Below are 20,571 nucleotides of genomic sequence, written 5' to 3' on the forward strand. Positions count from 1 at the left end.
TGCCTGTGCTGTGAAATGCTCTGTGTGCAAGCAAGGACAAACACAGAGTGGGGCTTCACTCTAACCAAAACCAGGCAGGGTCTAGGGAGGAATCAAGAGCACAGATTTAGTTAGAGCAGTGTCTCCCTGAGGCTTGAGGGGAGGGATGTTGAAGAGAACAAGCGCCTGCCCGCCTGGTTACAGAGGGCGCCTCTTTCCTGTGTAAACACAGGGTCCATTCCCAGGCTCTCTGGGCAGCGCCGTATGGTGCTTATCACTGCTTCTTTAACCTCCTCATCACCCCTGACCCTGTTCTCATGTCAGACGTCAAGAGGAGAAAGGGAGATTCAAACAGTAAAATGCAAATGGTACCAATGGATGGTTCTCTGCAGAGGGGAAATTCCATTCTCTAGACGTGGCCTCCTTCAGGCAACTTGGCTGAGGGCGATTACTTGCTATCTTGCCTTTGACCACATTTCTATATGCCACCACCTTTCTATGCCAGAAGAGTATCTGGCTGGCATAGAAATGTGGTCAAAGGCAAGAAGGCAACTCCCTAGCCAAGTTGCCTGAAAGAGGCAGCGTTTACACATAAGGGCTATTTCAGACTTCTGTTTGTGTTGCAATTTCTAGGCACAGGTTTGGGACTTTCAGGCAGGAGTCCAAGTAGTTTCCCTTTGTCCTGCCACTTTCCCTGGGAAACACTGTTTGTTCCGATTCAGCGGTAAAGAACAGGTTTCCCTGGAGAAAATGGCAGGACAAAGGGGAAGCTTCTCGCACCCATGCTTGAAAGTCCCAAACCCTTGCTTAGAAACTGTAGCACAAATGGAAGTCAGGAAGTTACTTCAACATAGGAATTGTGGGAAAATTCAATTTTGGTCACATTTAAGGTGGAACCTTTTCAATTTGTGCATTCTGAGACAACGCGGCTCTCCAATTTTTCTTGATTTTATAATGCAGTTCTCCAGCCATGTGATGTGTACAAAAATGCACACACTGGCTAGTGGGAGCCTGATGCACGGTGGTCACACAATGGAGGAGGAGGAGGTGGTGGCTGACAAGTGCAGGAGGTGGATCCAGCTATCCAGAGTCTGACACCCTGAGGCAACTTCCTCACCTACTCTCATCTGCTCTGAAGGGGCCCCAAATAGTTAGACTCTAAGAAGAAAGAGAACCTTAAAGCATGATCTTTTATAGTTGCTGCCTTCAGGTTTTCAAACTCAGTCACTAACTTCAGAATTTGCAGAATTCTACTCCAACCTATACACCTCCCATGACCCACCTGAGGGGGAAATCAGATAATTCCTAGCAGGACTGACCATGCCTACCTTAACCAATGAGGAACAGGAATTCATGGACAGTCCTATCACCCCAGAGGAAATAGACACGATCCTCAAAAACTTGAAACCACACAAAGCCCCAGGCCCAGATGGCTTCACAGCAGAATTCTATAAAAAATTCAGAGAACCCCTGATGCCCTACATGACATGCCTATTTAATGACATCATGAAAGGGGGGCCCATCCTCAAAACCTGGACCTATTCCAAAATAGTCTCCATCCCAAAACCTTTGAAGGACAGCCTCAAAGTAGAATCATACCGCCCGATCTTACTAATAAACCAAGACTACAAGATATTCACAACAATCTTGGCCAACCGCCTAAAAATCTTCTTATCCAAGTTAATAGCCCCAGACCAGACCGGCTTCGTCCCTGGTTGCAATATTATAGACCTGATCAGGAAACTACTGAACCTAATTGAACACAGCAAGGCAACTAAACTCCTACTGACAATTATGTCCCTAGACATCCTCAAAGCTTTTGATTGCTTAGAGTGGAAATATCTATTAGCAGTACTAACTAGCGTGAAATTTGGCCCCAACTTCCTACAAACCCTCAAACAAATATACTCCCAAGCCTCAGCAAAATGCAGAATTAACAATATGGACTCAAACACCATAGCAATCAAAAGAGGCACAAAACAAGGATGTCCACTGTCTCCCTTCCTATTTATCCTGGCTCTGGAACCACTAACAATCCAAATCCGAGCAGCCACAGACATCAAGGGAATGGAAATAAAAGACAGAACCTATAAATTAGGGCTCTTTGCAGATGACCTAATGGTCACAACACCAGACCCCTTAAACACAGCAACCTCCCTAATCAGAGAACTCAACGCTGTCGGGCCTACAAGTAAATTTTGCAAAATCAGAAGCCATGTGCTTCAACACTCCTCCTCACATCCAAAGAGAACTCACTAATATCACCAAGATAAAACTCTGTCATACCACGTTCAGATATCTAGAGGTACAAATAACCAAAAACCTCAATAAATTATACCTCCACAACTACAAGCCCCTGTGGCAACAAATAAACAAAGACCTAAAGAGATGGAACAGCATGAATTCCACTCTCTCAGACAAAATAGCCATGATCAAAATGATCACCCTTCGAAAACTAACCTACTTGTTACAACCCTCCCAATCTGGATTCCCCCAACCCAACTCCGCAGATGGCAGAGAAAACTACATTCCTTTATCTTCTCACACAAAAAACCAAGAATAAATACCTGCACCTCCCCACCTCAGAAGGAGGATGGGGAATCCCCAACATAAAAGCATATTACAGTGCCAACCAAATACGCCATATACTGTAATCCCAGAAGATGAGACAAAACAATGGATACACTTAGAGAGGGACACAATTGAAAATATCTGCACCACAGTATACCCACTCCTCCCAAAAAAACTAAGAAAAATCCCCACAACACTCAACAAGTACACACAAACCATGTTCAAAGCATGGAAAACAGAAACAGGCAAACTATCCCCAACCCCATCCCCACTAATTCCCCTGGTTTACCACCCATTATTCCACCATGCTGCACAAAACCTCCAAATAAAAACCTGGCAAACCAAAGGCCTATATCGCCTAACAGACTTTAATAAAAATAACAAACCATTGTCAACACAGGAAATGCAGGACAAACTAGAAGACACCCAAATGCCCTGGTTAGCACAGCACCAATTACATGCCCTCTTAAACAATCCAGCAGTAAAATCAGCAGCTACTAGACCCCTGACAGCCTTTGAAAACATCATCCTAATAACAAAGGGACACGGCAAAGGGATGGTATCCACAATATACAAAATACTACTTAAAAATCCCATGAACTCCCTAGACGCAATCAAAAAAGAATGGGAGGATGACATAGGATATGAAATCAACCCCACCCAATGGACCAGAATGTGGTCTAAACCCCACTTTAAATCCATATCAATGAAAAGAAAAGAACTCGCCCTGAAACTAACCCACAGGTGGTACCTAACACCAAGAAAATTAGCGCTAATACGCCCAGGAACCTCACCAAAATGCTGGAGAGGGTCACCTCCACAGGCACATACCTCCACATGTTGTGGAAGTGCCCCAAAATCCAACTATTCTGGACAACAACCATACGAGAAATATGTAAGATAACCAAGCAAGTGCAAGAAATCACGCCAGAATTTGTCTTACTAAACATCTTCCAAGACAACAATGCCCACTTACACCTCAAAGAACTCATAACCCACCTACTCTCAGTAGCCAGAAACATCATAACCAGACACTGGAGAGACCTGTCAGGAGTAAGCATGGACCAATGGTAACAAGCAGTATGGGAAACAGCCCTACTAGAAAAACTAACCAGTAAGCTGAAACTGACACGGGGACAAATAGAAGAAGACGCCTCCACCCCAGTATGGCTCCCCTTCATCACACACACAGCCCAACAAGACAATGACAAAAACCTACCGACATCATACAAAGCAATATGGCTAACCTGATCAAAAACATTCATCCACCCCACTCACACAGGAAACCAAAGACCACCACAGCCAACCACAAATGAACAATCACACCCTACCCCAACCCCAACCTCTCTCACCACCAAAAGAGCACAAGTGAACAACAGAGACCCTGCACAAACAACGCTGACACCAAACCCTACATATATCAGGTAAAACAGAAACATCGTTCTCCCACCCCACCCACCTCTCTCCCCCTTTTCTTCCTAATGTCTCAACAAACGAAACTGATGTGTAAAAATGTTACATGGAAAAAATACGAGACACATTGCACCTTTGTAAATCAAGAAAATATTTAATAAAAAATATTTTTTTAAAAAAACCTCAGTCACAAGAAACAGGAAAGCTGATATTCTCAGCAATCTGAATTCCACCAGTGAATCCAAAAGAAGAAAAGAGCATCTCCTCCAGCCCATTTGCAATTTTAAAATTGTAAATGCAGAAATAAAAACAATTCCATAAAGCATGTATTTCATGATCATGATTTACATATTAATAGAATTGCCTAGCATGTGATAGAAATAAAGGGATTACTGCTCCAAGGCTTTTCTGATTTGTTAACCAGCACCTCCCAAGTCACATTCTCTGCTCCACAAATAGTTCTCTGGACCCTGACCAGAGAGCTCCTGAGCATCTGTAGATTTTTTAAAAGAAATATTTAAAAAAATCATATTATAGTGCAGGCTTCCTCAACCTCAGCCCTCCAGATGTTTTGAGACTACAATTCCCATCATCCCTGACCACTGGTCCTGCTAGCTAGGGATCATGGGAGTTGTAGGCCAAAAACATCTGGAGGGCTGAGGTTGAGGAAGCTTGTTATAGTGCTACTGAACATGCACATTGTGCTTTCCCATGTGAAGTGAACCTTCTTCTTGGTTGTTTTTTAATGAAAACATTATGCAAAGTAGGAAAATATGTAATGCACAGCACACTTCTCCCTTTGATGCAACTGTAACATTAAACTTTCTGGGTGGAAACTGTAGACATAATCCAGGAGAGCTGACTCTCTGAATTTTGGATTACTCATTCAGATATCTCCCATTTCAGCCCCCTCAATTATTTTATCCCCATAAAGTGATCTTGTCCTTTGGAGTTGGCTCCTGTGTTCATTTGTAGCATGAAGTGGCAGGATCTTTCGGATCTACTATATTTCCATTCCTAAACAGAGATTTCACCTTAGACGTCAGTATGGCCTGACTCAGGGATGTATAACATAGTTTGGATACTGTCTTCATTATTCACAAGTATCACTCCTCTCCCTGCCTCCCCACACTCCAAAAAAACATCCAAGCGTTCTGAACAGAATCCAGGAATCCTAAAATACACACTTGCTCTCTTGCTCTCAGACACAGAACTGAGCTGAAGGGAAAGAAATAAAAATACACCCATTAATAAGTAACTTTGTTCTAAATATAGATGAGAACTGGAAACTTTTCTGGACTGCTTGGCTTCTGTGTAACTTGGAACTGTGCATTCTCCCAGGCCAATCAAATATATCAGTGGCCTTACCTGGCTGCTTATTGCGCCCGGCTGCTTCAGACAGAACTCAAAGAGTCCAATTCCTTCTTTCAAATCAACCCATTTCAACTCACATTCTTTCCAGAGCCAGGAACTCCCAAAGCCCTGGCTCTCTGTCTTCCTTGCCCGCCAAGCCCTCATCCTGCCTTGCAAATCAGACATCATCCCAGTGCCAGAAAAAGTGTTAAATTCTCTGAGCTGCACACTTCAGCCCATCAGAATATGACATCCAACTTCCTCTTATGGCAGTTTTAGTAGTGCACTACTTTAAAGAATTAAAGGCACATGGTGTGATCTCCTCAATCCACCCCTTTGCCCTCTCGTGGTACTACAAGGATCCAGCAGGATGGCAAAGCAAGTGTGGGTGCATGACAACACATGTGACAGCCTTGATGAGGGTGTAGGTGCTACTTCAAAATGCATGGACAGCTCCTGCAGGTGCAGGTGACATATGCAGGGCAGCCACTTGGTCCACACCTTCCACCTACATGAGACACTACAAATCAGTGGTGTAGTGGGTGGCGCACAGTGGCGGTTGCCCCAGGTGCAAAATTGTTAGGGGTGCAAAATGTCAACACCCGGCCGGTACAGTTGTGAGCTTCCATCACTGGGCTCAATTGAAAACAGCTTCTCCATGAAAACCAGAAAGTAACCTCTCCAAACAACAGAAAGACTCTTTTCTTATCTCTGTGGCTCCAATCTCCTAGGTGACAGAGACACTGCTAGGCAGTTGAATGCTCGGCATGGCCCCGGGTGCTGGAAACCCAAGCTACACCATTGCTACAAGCTAGGCACTTATGCATCAGTGGAGGCCTTCCTCCGGAGAAGAATGCTCCTGACCTGGCCTAACACTGCAGCCTGCAGCCCAGGTATAGGGGACCCCCCCCCCCTGATGTTGATTCCATCAATCCCAGGCACCACAACCACATTGTCAAGGACGATGGAGCAACAACATCTGCAGGGTCTTCAGAAGGTACTGTCCAAAGCATAAAAGGCCAGAATCTTGGTGTGCAATGCTATCTAAAAAGTGTTAACCGCGGCTTCAGGAAACTGAACATCCTGGAATGGGTAATTACTGACACACTGTAATGGGTCTGGAAGCTCTCCGCAAGAAATACCTCTGCTCACTCCGAGATATATTTACAAGTCTTTTATTATATACAACAATACAAGTTACAGCTCCTCATTTATGCATCTGAATCATTGGTCGCAGATCCCAGAAGTGGAGACTTGCGACTCCGCCTCCAACAGAGGAACTTGGGTAGCCCCAATCTCCTCCTCTGATCTTGGCGTTTTAACCCCGCTGCTCCTGTGCTGAAGGGATGGGTATCCCTTCTCCGTCAGTCCCTGAACTGGTCAGGCGGTGCTGAGGCTCTCTGCTAGCACCTCTGGACTCCCTTCCATTCGCTCCTCCTCTCCTTCCCCTCTCCCTTCCTGCCTGCCGCTTTCTAAAGGCTCCTCCTCCCTCGGCTCCAGGGCGTTCTCTGGCAGTCCCGTGACACACACTTACACCCAATGAATTGTCTACGTATGTGACTGACTGGAGTTTTGTTCCTTCCACACAATTTGGAAGCATTTCCTGCTAACAGTATCGTTGAACTGGCTTATCCTGAGCTTATTTACTTGGGCAGTGGGAGCTTTCCCATGAGCCAAGAAGCTTTTTCTTACAGGCTACTTGATGTTTATACTGGCTGAGCAGAACAGAACAGCTAACACTTCTCCTACCAAAGGGGCCTCAGCAACAGAGGAGTTATCAAAGCTATCTTCAGCACAAGTTGGTGGGTATATTAAAGCAAAAAGGTGAGAGCAGTTTAGTTCCCATTGCTTGCACCACAGAGCCTGCCTCCTCCTCCCATTGAAATCTCTAAATAATTGTACTGTGTATAGCCATAATAATGTCAGAGAAGAGAGAATTTTGGTACCCTTTCCATACTAGAATTTGTTCTTCCATGACAAAAGTAAAAGTTCTGTCTTCTCTGCTATCTGGTCACCCTAGCAAATGAAGACTCAGAACGTGGCAGCAAGCTGTGGGAGCTGTTGTGGGACCTTGAGTGAACCCTGATATTTTTCTTCTGTTAACCATACACTGTACCAGGTATTAGAAATCCTGCTAGCAACCCTTGCTGCAGTCACCACTTACCCAAGGATGGGGAACGTATTTCAGCCTGAGGGTGATATTCCATTTTGGCCAACCCTATGAGAGCCATATTGCAGTGGTTTGTAGGGCCAGAGGCAAAAGTGAGTGGAGCAGCAACGGTAAACTTCACTTTTGTGTCATAGGATAGTTTCTACACACACATTCATTGCCAGGTCTGGGCAGGAGGGAAAAGAGGCACATGCAGATTAGAGTAAGGTTACTAGATGTCCCCGTTTCCCTGGGACAGTCCCTGGATTTACAAATCAATCCCCATACAAAATCCATTGAAGTTGAAAAGTGTCCCCAGATTCATTGAAAAAAATCTGGTAACCTTAGATTAGAGGACAGAAAAATTACCAGCGTCAGCACACACATGGCACTGAAAAGAGAGAGGCGCTACTGCTTTGGTCTGTCATCGACCCAAGTACTAACTTGCGCCTGTTGGGTTGGAGCGAGCGTGGCAAGCCGGAGGCAGACAATACGGGGGGAGCAGCAGTAGCAACAGCACCCAGTTTCACCTGCTGGCCTAACCCTTTCCTGTCCTCTCTGCTTTGTGCAGTAACCCTTGTTTTAGGGTGTGGCTGGTCTCAAGCTAGGCAGGCATACAGGCCCCCCTCTCCTTCTTCCTTTCTTGCTTCTCTCCTCTGTTGCTGAGACAGTTGCTAACCCCTCTGTCTCCCCCCACCCCCGCTCACTAGAAATTCCCACATCTGCATTGAGATTACGTGCCTTCTCCTCCTCCTCCATCCCTGGCACTTCCAGAGAGCAGAGGATCGAAAAGCATAGGCACGGGGAATCTGCAGCTCCCATATGTTGCTTGGATTACAGCATCCCTGACCACTGACCAGGTTTTGGTTATTGGGAGTTGGGGTATGGAAGGCATCAGACATCTCCATCCCACTCCCTTAAATAGCAGTTGATGTGAAAGGCCTCTTCCTGGGACCCTGAATTGCTGCCTGCTGTCAGAGGAGACTGGATGATCCTGAGTGAATGGGCCAAGGGTCTGAGGTGCTATAAGCATTCTATGTGTTCACTGATCTAGCTCAAATTTGGACAAGCCCTCCTGAGCTTCCACACAACCAGATGGTCATGCAGGGTACCAGGTTCACACTGGAGACCATCTACAAAGTGGAAGGAAGTCTTATGACTATTCCTTCAATATACTATTTCAATACTGACTCTAGCTGAATCTATAAACTGGAACAGAGAGACTATAGGGGTGTGGTTACAATATCATGAAGTCCCCCGCAACACAACTTTGCTGTTTCTGTTTGTGTGCACCCCAAGGGTTGTATAAATACATCTCCATCACCAGCGGCAGAGCAAGCCAATTGGGCATCTGGGGTGGAGTGAGCCAGGACAGGATGCTCTGCAGGGCCTCCGAGGAGTCTGGCTGCCTCCTCCCTCTCAGCCACCCTACAGCGGGCGGACCGTTTGGGGCAGCATGGAGCCTGCGGGCGCCCAAGCTACTGCATCACTCCCAGGAGAGACGTGTGGCTTGGGTGTGCTGCAGGCCCCACAGTGAGTGTTGCCTGGCATTTTGTCACCCCCCTCAGTGGTGACACATGGGGTGGCCCGCCCCCACCGCCCCCCTTCCTCCACCCCTGTCCGTCGTATCAACACCTCTGTGTGTTCACACCTTGGCTAGAGAGGTGGCTAGAGAAGAATTAGGACTCCAATTGGAAGAAAGCTGGTTTGAGAAACAAGACATCTAACAGTAGTGTCCTACAACAAAGTACAAGATAGGTAGGCATTCTGGGTAGGGGAAAATGTGGATTCCAACAACAGCTGCAGTTTCTACTCCCACCAGTCCCAGCTAGCAGAACAAAGTGGTCAAGGGTTGGTAGTCCAGTATCATGTGGATGGCCACAGGTTCCCCACTGCTGTGTTAAGGGTATAAAGACTACCAGGAAATCAAACAGCAAATGTGAGAACAGTTTCTGTATCTAGACACTTGGACATCTCATGCATGATTTCCCCCCGCTTCAGATCTTATACCAGAATCACATAAAATGTCCACCCTCTTTTTGGTGAACACTGAAAGCCACTTTCAAGATCCAGACTAAACATTAGGGAAGAAATTGAGATCTGTGCTTACCTGTAATTCATAGGGCTTCAGGTTTCCAAAGTTGAGCTTTTCTGTGAACCTCGTTAAAGATGTGGCGGGTCTCTGCTTAAGCTTGTCCGTTATCTAGCAGCAGATTACAAAAAGGATGGGAATGCAGATCTCCGTTAAGAAGAAGAAAAAAGCAAATGGGGAAATCCCAGCCGCTCCATCTACTCCAATCAGCACATCCTTCCCACACTAGGCAGTGCCTAGCAAACCAAGTCTTTCCCTCCCCAGGAGGCTAAGCAGCCTCCTGGGATGGGAACATCATTCTTGACCTTATAATCAAGAGCTGTAAATATTTACTTCTTGCTCCTTCCAGATGCTTGTTCAGGCCCTGTCCCTGCTGAGAAGAGCTGCACGCCTGCTCTTTCTCTGGCTCTCTGTGTACACATATGTCTCTCTCTCTCTCTCTCACTCTGCTTCTTCAGTTGAGAAATTGGAGTCTGGCAGCCACAACTTTCCAGGTCTCGTGAGCAGCTTCCCCTCCCAGCTCCTGCCTATGCAATGGCAGTTGGGTGGGGGAGGAACATCTAAGAGGTGTGGCACATCTTATGGACAAGAGTTTTATTGGCACTTGGAGCATCTTGGCCTGGCTCTATCAAATTTACCCACAACTTGTCTGCAAAGCAGTTCTCCAAAACAGGTGTTTTAGCTTAAGTATAGGAAGCTGTTTTAAAAAAAATAAAAATAAATAAAATAAATCCTGGTGCACATAGTTAAGAATGTGTGCTGTGCATCAGGAAGCCCCTGATCCAACAACCCCCAACTCACTAGGAGGCAGAACAGATAGTGTATGATCAGATCTCACTACACTTCATTTATCTTTAAAAATTAGGCTGGGAGGGAATGAATTAGGGGCCTCGGCACTGTCCCCCCGCCCCATTCTGTTCCCCACAAAATTTCCTTGATTTTTCTTGCCCCTCTAAAGCTGTCTCCATAACCTGTGGCCTTCCAGATGATGATCAACTCCTGTCATCCTAAATTGGCATAGTTGGGGATGAGGGAAATTGTAGTCCAGAAACACAGGGCTAAAGGGTTCCCCAAGCCTGCCGTACTCTACTGTTTATGCCCCATCTGTAGAACAAGAAATAGGAGGAGACACACATTGCAAGGTTCCTGTAGGGTTGCCTGTCCCCACCCCCCCACCCCCGTGGCAATGCTTTTAATCATAGACTGGCAGACAGCAGAGGTGGAATTAGGGAGGCCACTGGTGGAGGAACAGGAGTGCAGGGGAGAGGAGCGCACCGCCCCCGGCACCATCGGGGAGGGGGGTACCATTGCTGCCGCCCCCAGGACATGCGCCATGCACCCCCACCACACTGGGTGTCATGCCCCTGCTGGCGGCGAGCAATGCCCCCAGGATGCATGCCACATGCCAGTGGGCAATGTGCCACGCCCCCGGGATGCATGTCACGCCCCCACGGGCGGCATGCCACGCCCCTGGGACGCAAGCCACACCCCACGGATGACATGCCATGCCCCTGGGACGCGCACCAGCCACACCCCCGCCTGCTCTCCGCCCCCGGTGCTGGAGCATGCAGCTTTGCCACTGAGGGAGGCATGACTGGTTCTGTTACACTCTGCACTGAGCCTAGAGGGTGCCACATGGCACCACAACCTGTTGTTTAGTCATTTAGTCGTTTCTGACTCTTCGTGATCCCATGGACCAGAGCCTGCCAGGCCCTCCTGTCTTCCACTGCCTCCCAAAGTTTGGCACCACAACTATGACTTAGTAAATTAGCACAATGGAGAGTGAGAGGCAGGGAGGTGCTGAATTTTGGCCTTGCCGCTGAAATTTTAAAGACCAAATTCCACCCCTTCAGGTGCCTACTTGGTATACCCAGGGTAGATAGGAACTGACCTTTCTTGTAGCACTGAAAAACTGGTGGGAGAAAATTAACTTGCTAAATTTATCTGGAACTGAATACAGTTACAGAAACAGGAGCAGAGCCCAGCAGCCCTTGGCTATTGAAGTGGACCATCGAAGAGTACAAAACAGAGAAAGGCAACCTGTGGCCCTCCAGATGTTGTTGGGACTAGAACTCCCGTCATCCCTTACCATTGGCTGTGTTGACTGGGCCTGGTGGGAACTGGGAATCCAGCAACATCTAGAGGGCCACATTGTATAAAGATGTTTTGCATATTACTAGTCTGATGTCTGTTACAGTTATTAATTCACAACTGTACCTGAGGATGCTTTAATAAGGCTGAAACAGCCAGTTAGCAGATGTGTGTGTCAGTGTTATTCATATACCCTGCCAATAATACAGTAATTTTAAAGTCTGGAAAATCAAAGGCATATTACCAGCACTGGGAGCATTCCAGGAGACCCTGTGGTTAACTTTTCAAAACTGCCATCCCTAGAACATTTTAAGTGCCAAAAAGGAGCAAAAAATAGGCTTCTGGTGGAGTTGTAAATCAACCAATGATAGATTCCTCAGCTGTTTCCACTTAGATGAAACCTAATGAGAATGGCTCCACGTTTACATGACAGTCATGTATGCTGCAGGACATTGCTGTTTCTGTTGGGAAATAACTACAGAATACCAATTGTTCCTGGAGTCCCACATGTGTGGGAAACTGCAAAAGAAAAAATGGCTTATGCCTGAATTGAAAATGTGTGGGACTTGGCTCTAGTCAAAAGAGCCCCCCCCCCAAAAAAAACTGGAATACACCATATTGGTCCAAATATAAGCCACACTCCCCCCCACCCCAATTCCGACCGTGAAAAGTTAAGTGTGGCTTAAAGTTGTGACCTTACAAAAATTGGCTTTTATGATATTGCTGCTGAAACAGACATATGGTAAAACAGAACGGGTGTGAGTGCCTGTGGAATTTTAAGGGAGCGGCTTAAAATTGCCTTTTTCTCTCCTCCCCCCCCATTAATTTTAATGGTGTGGCTTATATTCGGGTGCAACTATATTCAGGGGGAAAGGTTCTTAGGCTCCCACTCTCTACCACTCACAGAGTGATTGGACCACAACCTTCAGTAAGTTTAAATGCTTTAGTTAGTAATCAGAGGTCTCACTCACGCATTGTTAAATGCTACAGCAGAAACAACACAGGTAATGTATTATTGGTTGGTATTATTACCAAGTGTTCAAGTGTGAGAAAGGCAGCAAATCAGACAGAAATAAAAAAAAACTAAGCAGAACAACCAAAAACAAACAAAACGACCAGAAATGAAAAAACCAATTGAAAAAAAGAAAAAACTAGCTGAAGGCAAAAAGAAGCAAAACCTAGTAGAAACTAGCAGAAGCACAACAACCCGCCCAAAGTATGTAAATTCACCAGTAACATGTATATTAGGCAAAACCACTAAGAACAAAGAAAGAAACACCAATGATGCAAAAAATGAATCGAAAAGAATCAAAACCAGCTGAAACGCTCCAGACAAATGACCAGAAACGTCCCAGAGAAGCAATTTCACTAGAAAACATAAACTTGGAATACCACCAAAAATATCGCAAAGCATAAAAAACTCAAAAAACAAACGAAAACAAGCAGAATTACCAGATATAGGCCTATATATTGTATATTTACCAGATATACAAAAACTAAACAAAACCAACCAAAATAAAGCTTCAAATTACAAGAAAGGAGATTCTGACTAAACACCAGGAAGAACTTTCTGATTGTAAGGGCTGTTTGACAGTGGGATGGACTTCCTTGGGAGGTGGTGGACTCTCCTTCCTTGGTGGGTTTTAAGCAGGGGTTGGACGGCCATCTGTCAGTGATGCCTTAGTTGAGATTCCTGCATCGCACAGGGTTGGACTAGATGACCCTCAGGATCCCTTCCAAATCTCCAATTTTACGATTCGATGGTGTACTTCCTGCCCCCAACCCACATTTCATTACACATTTTCCTCCATACTGCCAAGGAATAAGTCAATGATTGCTCTCAGGGCATTGTTAGCACAGAGGGGTATGTTCCCAGCACATTTCTTTGGAGAGTTTACTGTATTGCCATATGAGGATATTTGTCAGGCTTTCTCAACTCAGAGGTCCTTCAAATGCCTTGGTGCTGGGGGTAGGGGCAGATGATGAGACTGTGAAGTTTATGTTCAGAAGGGACTTTATGTTTGGTACTGGTTTCCATTTCCATTTCAAAAAAAGCAATAATAACAACAACAAGAAAAAGAAAATATCAAAGCAAGAAAGAAAAGAAATTAAGGATATGAGGAGAGAGGATGGAGTGATAGTATTCTAAAAACAGCACTATAATTCCAGGCAATAGTTCTTCATAAGTATACTATTCAAGAATGTTTCCCCATAGAAATCACGAGAAGAGAGTGACTGCTGGTCTTCTTCCTTTACTTTAATGCATCCAGTAAATGACAAACTGTCAAAAAGCTGTCCTTCATTTTTGCATAGTGTAGGGTTTGGGTATATTTTGTTAGCTTTTCCTTTCAAGCAATGGTCCAGATCTGCAGGGTTCAGAAGGGATTGCTTGTATCTGGAAAGATGCACTAGTTTCTTTTGTTATTATTTATAATTTATTACATTTCTCTAATGCCCTTCATCCGAATTTCACAGGGCTGTTTCCAATATAGAAACACAAAAACACATACCATAATAACAAAGAAAAACAATAACACCCCCCTACACCCACACACCACTTAAAAGTCAAAATTTCAAGTTGAGTTCTGAAATGGGAGTCCCGGTGGGTGCTGAAGGGCCAAAGGTTCACTACATTTGATTTAAAACAACCCTTTGCATTACAGTACTTGCCACAGCTCCATCAAGCGATGACGTGTACATGTGAGTGAACTGCCAATGTTCTCATACCAGAAACAGAACCAGGTATCTCCTCAGTCACCATGCTTTTCACTGGAGTCAGATGAACATATGAAGCTGCCTTATGCTGAGTCAGGCAGACGATTGGTCCACCTAGCTCAGTGTTGCTTACACTTGCTGGCAGTGATCACTCCCAGCCCTACCTGGAGAAGCCAGGGAGTGGTCCTGTATGCAAAATGTGGATGCTCTGCTGCTGAGTTGACTTCGCACCTTTCTTGATTCCAAGGCACTGGGCGATGTATCTCTGCTATGCTTGTGTTTGCTTCCTTGTTTTTTACCTGCAGCAGATCCTGACTTGTGTCCTTGGTAGTTGCCCTCATTCCCACTCCTGATTCTGATTTTAGGACAAAGGAATAAATACCGGTAAGCATCTTACAGCATCCCTAAAGTTCTTGGGACGTGGGTGGCGCTGTGGTCTAAACCACAGAGCCTAGGGCTTGTCAATCAGAAGGTCAGTGGTTCAAATCCCCGCGACAGGGTGAGCTCCTGTTGCTCGGTCCCTGCTCCTGCCAACCTAGCAGTTCAAAAGCAGGTCAAAGTGCAGGTAGATAAATAGGTATATATATCTGAAAAGCAGCCTTGAAAGGCTCTTGATGGAGGTGGACAGAAAGAGTGGATGATCTCCCATTGTCCTTCTGCTGGTTGTCCTCTAAAAATCACTTCCCCCAGGTGCTTTCCCACCCATGCAAATAACTTGTTATTAATTAGGATACCCCTAGCATACATAACAGGATGCTGTTGCTTTTGAGAAAATGAATAGGCAATTTAGAGATTACTATGAATAGTGTGATATGATTGGGAGGGGCACAGTTTTACTGAAAGTTATATTGCCTTCAGATAGCCATTAAAGAGGGCACGCAGGGACGAGTATGGTGATGACAGAAAGAGCAGACTCCTGGCAAAGCATTTCATTTATATTGATCTCTGAGCTTAGAATTCTGGCACACCATTGTTGAAGTTATGGTAAAGAAGATTTCATACTCATTCCATCCCCCAAGTAGGGAATTTTTTGCACAACACTATGGGAATCCTGGTAACTGCGTGGCATCATTTCCCATCATCCTGGGTGTGTGTCATTGCTGCGGCATTGTTATGGGACAGAAGCATGCTAATGTGGATTGTAGCATAATTGGTAGGAAAGCTTGGGAAACCTGGAATAATGTGTGCCTGTGTGTGTCATCACCACCAAGGGTTCATCAAGAGTGGGATGGAGGACCTGGGATTCTATCAGATGAAAGAACATCCTAAAAGGGAAACTGATTTGCTTCAGGGCCACCATATTTACAGTACATGGTGTTCTGGCACTTACCCTCTTTACTGTCTTTGAGAACAGGATCTCCTGCATACAGCCCTTCTCAAAGCAGCCTTGACCTCCTTGTTGCGTAGGGTGTAGATCAACGGGTTTAAAACAGGCGTGACTGCTGTATACAACACAGTCACAGCCCTGTCTGTGTCCAGAGAACCCTCTGAGTGTGGCCGTAGATACATAGCTCCAGCACAGCAGTAATGGAGGGCCACTACAGTGAGGTGAGCCCCACAGGTGGAGAAGGCACGTTGGAGACCTTTTGCTGAGCGCATGGCCACCACTGCCCATAGAATGAGAGCATAGGATGTCAGAGTTAAGGCAAAGCAACCCATGATGATGGAGCCAGTGACCCCAGCTAACAAGGCCTCGTTGAGCCAGGTGTCTGAGCAGGAGAGCGCCAGGAGTGGAGCTATATCACAGAAGAAGTGCTCCACCTTGTTGTCTCGACAGAAGGAGAGCTGGGACATCATGATGGCATGGAGGAGTGAGTGGAAGAAGCCAGCTGTCCACACCAAGGCAGCTAGGGTCCAGCGCAACCGGCAATTCATCAGGACAGGGTAGTGGAGTGGATGGCAGATGGCCAAGTAACGGTCGTAGCCCATGATGGACAACAGCATAGCTTCAGTGCTGCCTAGAAAATGGAAGAAGAACATCTGGGCAATGCACCCTGCATAGGGAATATGATTGCTATGGGAGGCCAGCCCCGCAAACATCTTGGGGACAGTGGTGGAGAAGTAAAAGATGTCAATGAAGGCCAGGTTGCCAATGAAGAAGTACATGGGTGTCTGGAGCTGCAGGTCCCAGAAGGTGACTCCTGCCACCACCAGGTTTCCAGAGATGTTGGCTAAGTATAGGAGAAGAAAAAGACCAAAGAGGAAGCCATGAAAATTATGGGCATCTGACACACCAATCAGGATGAATTCAGTGACTGATGTCCCGTTCTGCATCAGCCTGATGAATTTAGAAAGCAGGGATGAAAATTGCTGCAGGTGAAAAAAAAGAAAATCACCAAGACATTCTGGAAAATGAGAGTTACCTTAGCTTTTGTGAGTTACCTAGGAATTGCTTTAAACCCAACCTTATAAGGCCATTTACATTACAGCATGATCTGCTCTCTCAATGATACAATTTGGTTCTCATCACTCTGTCTTCTGCTTCCTGGCCATTAGCAATTATTATTATTTTATTCCTACCCTACTTACTTGATGCAGCTTAAATCCCCCCATAATAATAATAATTTTTTGCATGGATTCTCCAAAGTCAATTCAGCTATTGGGTTTAAATGAATAAACAGACATGTCAAAAGTTCTACAAAGACTGTAATTCCAGCCCAGTATGCGGAGAAGATTCTCTTACATCTCATCCAGGAGTCATGAGCCTTTGCATGAGTATTCTGTGCTTTGATGTTGATATTCTTCCCCTCAGATGGGTGCAATTTGGTGTACAAAGGAGAATTTCAGTGATGTATCTTTCCCTGATGCCCTATCTGCATCTCTTGCTATCACAGGAGGTTGTGAAGGGGCTCCCATGGCTGTTCAAGCTTCAAGGCCCCCCAGATGTAGGTCCACCATGAGGTAGAGATTCCTGCATTGCAGGAGGTTGGGCTAGCTGGCCCTTGTGGACCCTCCCAACCCTACAATACAATGATGCTATGATTCTGTGATTCTTTCAACAGTCCAGCCTCCCCTCCTGACTGGTTAATACCTTCCTCTAATGTTAGGGAATCTCACCACACCGTGGATGAGGTGTGACAGGGAGCTGTTGTGGGACTGTCTCCCCTTCTCATGGCTTCTCAAGGCCACAAAATGGAGCCCCGTCCTCCCTCTCAGACCACTCCTTGCTGGCAGCACCCTCTGCAGCCTCTTCCTCATTTGACAGCAAGTGCCGCTGCAGCCTTGAGCCATTTGGGACCACAGGGATCACAGCATCTGACCCCACTTCTTTCTCAGATGGACACAGGAGTGCTGACTCTCATTTCTGCTCACTATATGTACAGGGCTCAGTGAAAGGTCAAAGAACACCTGAGACAGGAACATTGCTGATGCTCTGCAGATGTGGACCTGATCAGTCCCTTGGATGGGTGGGTCCCTGGGAGCAGCAGAAAATAATAAATTGTTATTTTTATAACATTTGATTAAATATAAATAAAGGAGCAGAAGTTTCAAGTTATATTTTTTACCAAACAATGGAGTGAAAATGTGACTTAGAAGCCACTGTACCAGCTGACCTGGTAGGATGTGGGTCTTCTTCTCCCGAGATGAGAAAAGGTCTTTCAGATGCTGAAGGTGCTATGCTTTCTTTGCAGTGGCAGAGCAGAAACTGGGAGCAGACACCAGCTCAGTGACTTGTAACTTGCTTACAGCTGAGGTGAAAGGGAACTATTTCTTCACTGGTTGGCTGTGGTGCCATATGCCTTTGGAGAACAAATATACACATGAGAACCTTCCTCAAGAGAAGGAGCAGGTCACATCCTCCAATTGAATGGAAGAGCTAATAAGCCACAGCAACTTTAGAAGACAAAAAACAAAACAAAAAAACTAGAGTGGTAACCCCAAAACACCCCAGGGAGCTCAGAATGGGAAATGTTGGGGAGAGGGATGGGAAATGGAGTGGGGGAAGTTGGGGAATGGAATGGAGTGGCTGGAATCATGGACAGAAATACTCCACACTGCAATCTTAGTTTTATTTATTTTAAAGTTTGTTTTTTCCTCCCAGGGTCAATAAACTGGTATTCAGAGACATACTGCACTCAGCAGTGGAGGTCAGACATGGCTGTTGTGGCTAGCAGGCACTGATAGCCTTATGATCTGTGGATTTGTCGATTTGTCTAATCTTCATTTAAAGCCATCCAAGTTGGTGGCCATTGCTGTCTCTTGTAGGAGCAAATTCCATAGCTTAACTATGCACTTTATGACGAAAGGTGCACAATATTGCCAAAAAAGAGAAGGAAAGAGGGCACTAATTTACATAAAATTTACAAAAAATGTGCATATGGCGATTAATGTATAGACACACATGTAACAATAATGGATTGGATCCCCCTGTACACCCAAAATTGTCTTTTGCAGGGAGTGGGAGGGAGGTCATCCAGGATAACCCCCAGAAAAGTGTGTGGGTTATTGTTCCATCTGGCAAGCTGCAATGCTTGTTCTGCTTGAACGTTAATTCCACCTAACTGTTATAATTTAAAAAAGAAACCCAATGCTTCTCATCATAGTGGAGAAGGCACCAGATGGCTTTTTTTCCAGCTCCATCAAGGCAACTTCTAGGCCTTCTTCCTGTTTTCCTGTTCCATATCTTTAAAGCAGACTTGGACTGGACAGTCCTCACAGAGAGGACAACTCCAAATAGAGGACTCTTTCTTATAAAGCTGGACACATGGTCACCCTAGGCCAGTGGTGTCGACCTATGGCACGCGTGCCAGAGGGGGCACTCAGAGCCCTCTCTGTGAGCACATGCACCGTCGCCCCAGCACAGATCCGGCAGAAGGCAAGGGTGGTGCGTCAAGTCCTCAGCTCAACTTGGGCAGCCATGTGCAGGGTGGGTCGGTGCAGGAAACTGCGCGGCAGGAGAGAGATGTGATGCCTGTCGTGGCGCTGACTCTCCAAAACGGGGGATGCAGCTATTCATTGTGCCCAGTTGCGCGGAGGCTTCTGGAGCATATTGTGGCAATTAGTATTTTGTGTGAGTGGGTTACAAAATAGGACTGGCAATGATTATGATGGGCCCTCAGTTTCAGATGCTGCACAAACAGGACAGTAAAGAGCTGAAACCCTCAAACTGGCTCGTCCGCTGCAGCACCTTTGGGGCTCCTTTTGCTCAGCTGCTCCACGCGGGATGCCCAGACCGAGAAGGCAGGCCAGGCAGGCGCAAAGGGAAGGGCTGGGTGGGGCATTGCTCCCATTCGGATACGTGGCACTCATGTTGTTTTCAGAGGCTGGGCGTGGATCCTAGGACTTGTGTCCAAGTAGAAGCGCCTCGGATGGGGCATCAGGGGTGTAAAATGGAGACACAACCTCCAGGATGCGCATTTTCCCTTGGGGAACCTCCACTGTGGGTGGGGAGGGTGCAGTGCTCTGCGCGCGCTCAGAGGCACGCTGCCACGTTGGTGGGCCGCCAAGAGTTCCGAGCAGCTACCTTCCTCCTCCTGCTGCTGCTGCTGCTGCTGCTGCTGCTGCTGCTGCAAGGTTGAGGCCAGTCAGGGCTGGGCGAGGGAGCAGGACTAGTATGTGGGGACCGACCCCCGGAGCACTTTCAGAAAAAGGCGGCGCGATGAGGGGGGTTGCCGCTCTGCACACGCTCAGAGGGCCACACCAAGAACGCTTGCTTGCTTGGGCTGGAGGTTAAAAGCGGGGAATCCTTAAAGTGTGGAATTCTCTGCCAAATAATTTTTAAGTCAATGAAAGCACTTGGCACTGGTTTCCTTATTTTGTTTGGATCATCTTAATGCAAACTTTTACCTTTCAATAAAAAGTTGTTTGTATCATTGAAAGCTCTGTTGTTGTGTTTTTTTTTTCTAAAATAAAACCTCAGTATTCAGGTTAAATTGCCATGTTGGCACTTTGCAATAAATAAGTGGGTTTTGGGTTGCTGTTTGGGCACTCGGTCTCTAAAAGCTTCGCCATCACTGCCCTCGGTGCCGGGTCACAAGTGGAGGGAAGCCCAGGGGAAATTATGTTGCAAACTGCCCTGTGATCTTCCATCATCATAGCAGCTCATTTCTCCTTGAATGTGCTTTGTTTTTCCTATCCTGGGCCCCATTGTGCTTATTAGCATGCATTGTTACAAGTGACTGTCTCTGTGGATTACCGGTACTTATGACTGTTGCGTCAGCTTCTTCTCGTTCTGGGACTGCATTCTCCTGGTGCAGAAAGTGTGGTG

General features: G+C 46.2%; 2 protein-coding genes across 3 annotated transcripts in view; both read right to left on the reverse strand.

Annotated features, from left to right (window-relative positions):
• Positions 1-9,973, reverse strand: part of LOC117060834 (angiopoietin-related protein 2-like) — a 31,142-nt gene extending 21,169 nt beyond the window's left edge. For both annotated transcript variants that reach the window (XM_033173395.1, XM_033173396.1), the window contains exon 1: positions 9,576-9,973. In XM_033173395.1, the coding sequence (XP_033029286.1) occupies positions 9,576-9,586 (11 nt within the window). In that variant the 5' untranslated portion in view covers positions 9,587-9,973. The remainder of the gene's footprint in view (positions 1-9,575) is intronic.
• A 5,725-nt stretch (positions 9,974-15,698) lies between these two features.
• Positions 15,699-16,637, reverse strand: LOC117061206 (olfactory receptor 12D2-like). The gene has a single exon (XM_033173894.1). The coding sequence runs from the start codon at positions 16,635-16,637 to the stop codon at positions 15,699-15,701; it is 939 nt and encodes a 312-aa protein (XP_033029785.1).
• Positions 16,638-20,571: the final 3,934 nt, after the last annotated feature.

This window comes from Lacerta agilis, chromosome 16 (assembly GCF_009819535.1).
Source record: "Lacerta agilis isolate rLacAgi1 chromosome 16, rLacAgi1.pri, whole genome shotgun sequence".
NCBI lineage: Eukaryota > Metazoa > Chordata > Lepidosauria > Squamata > Lacertidae > Lacerta > Lacerta agilis.

What these genes read in the sequence shown, in the direction of transcription:
- LOC117061206 (XM_033173894.1), bottom strand. Translation starts at nt 16,637, where the DNA reads ATGCAGAACGGGACATCAGTCACTGAATTCATCCTGATTGGTGTGTCA.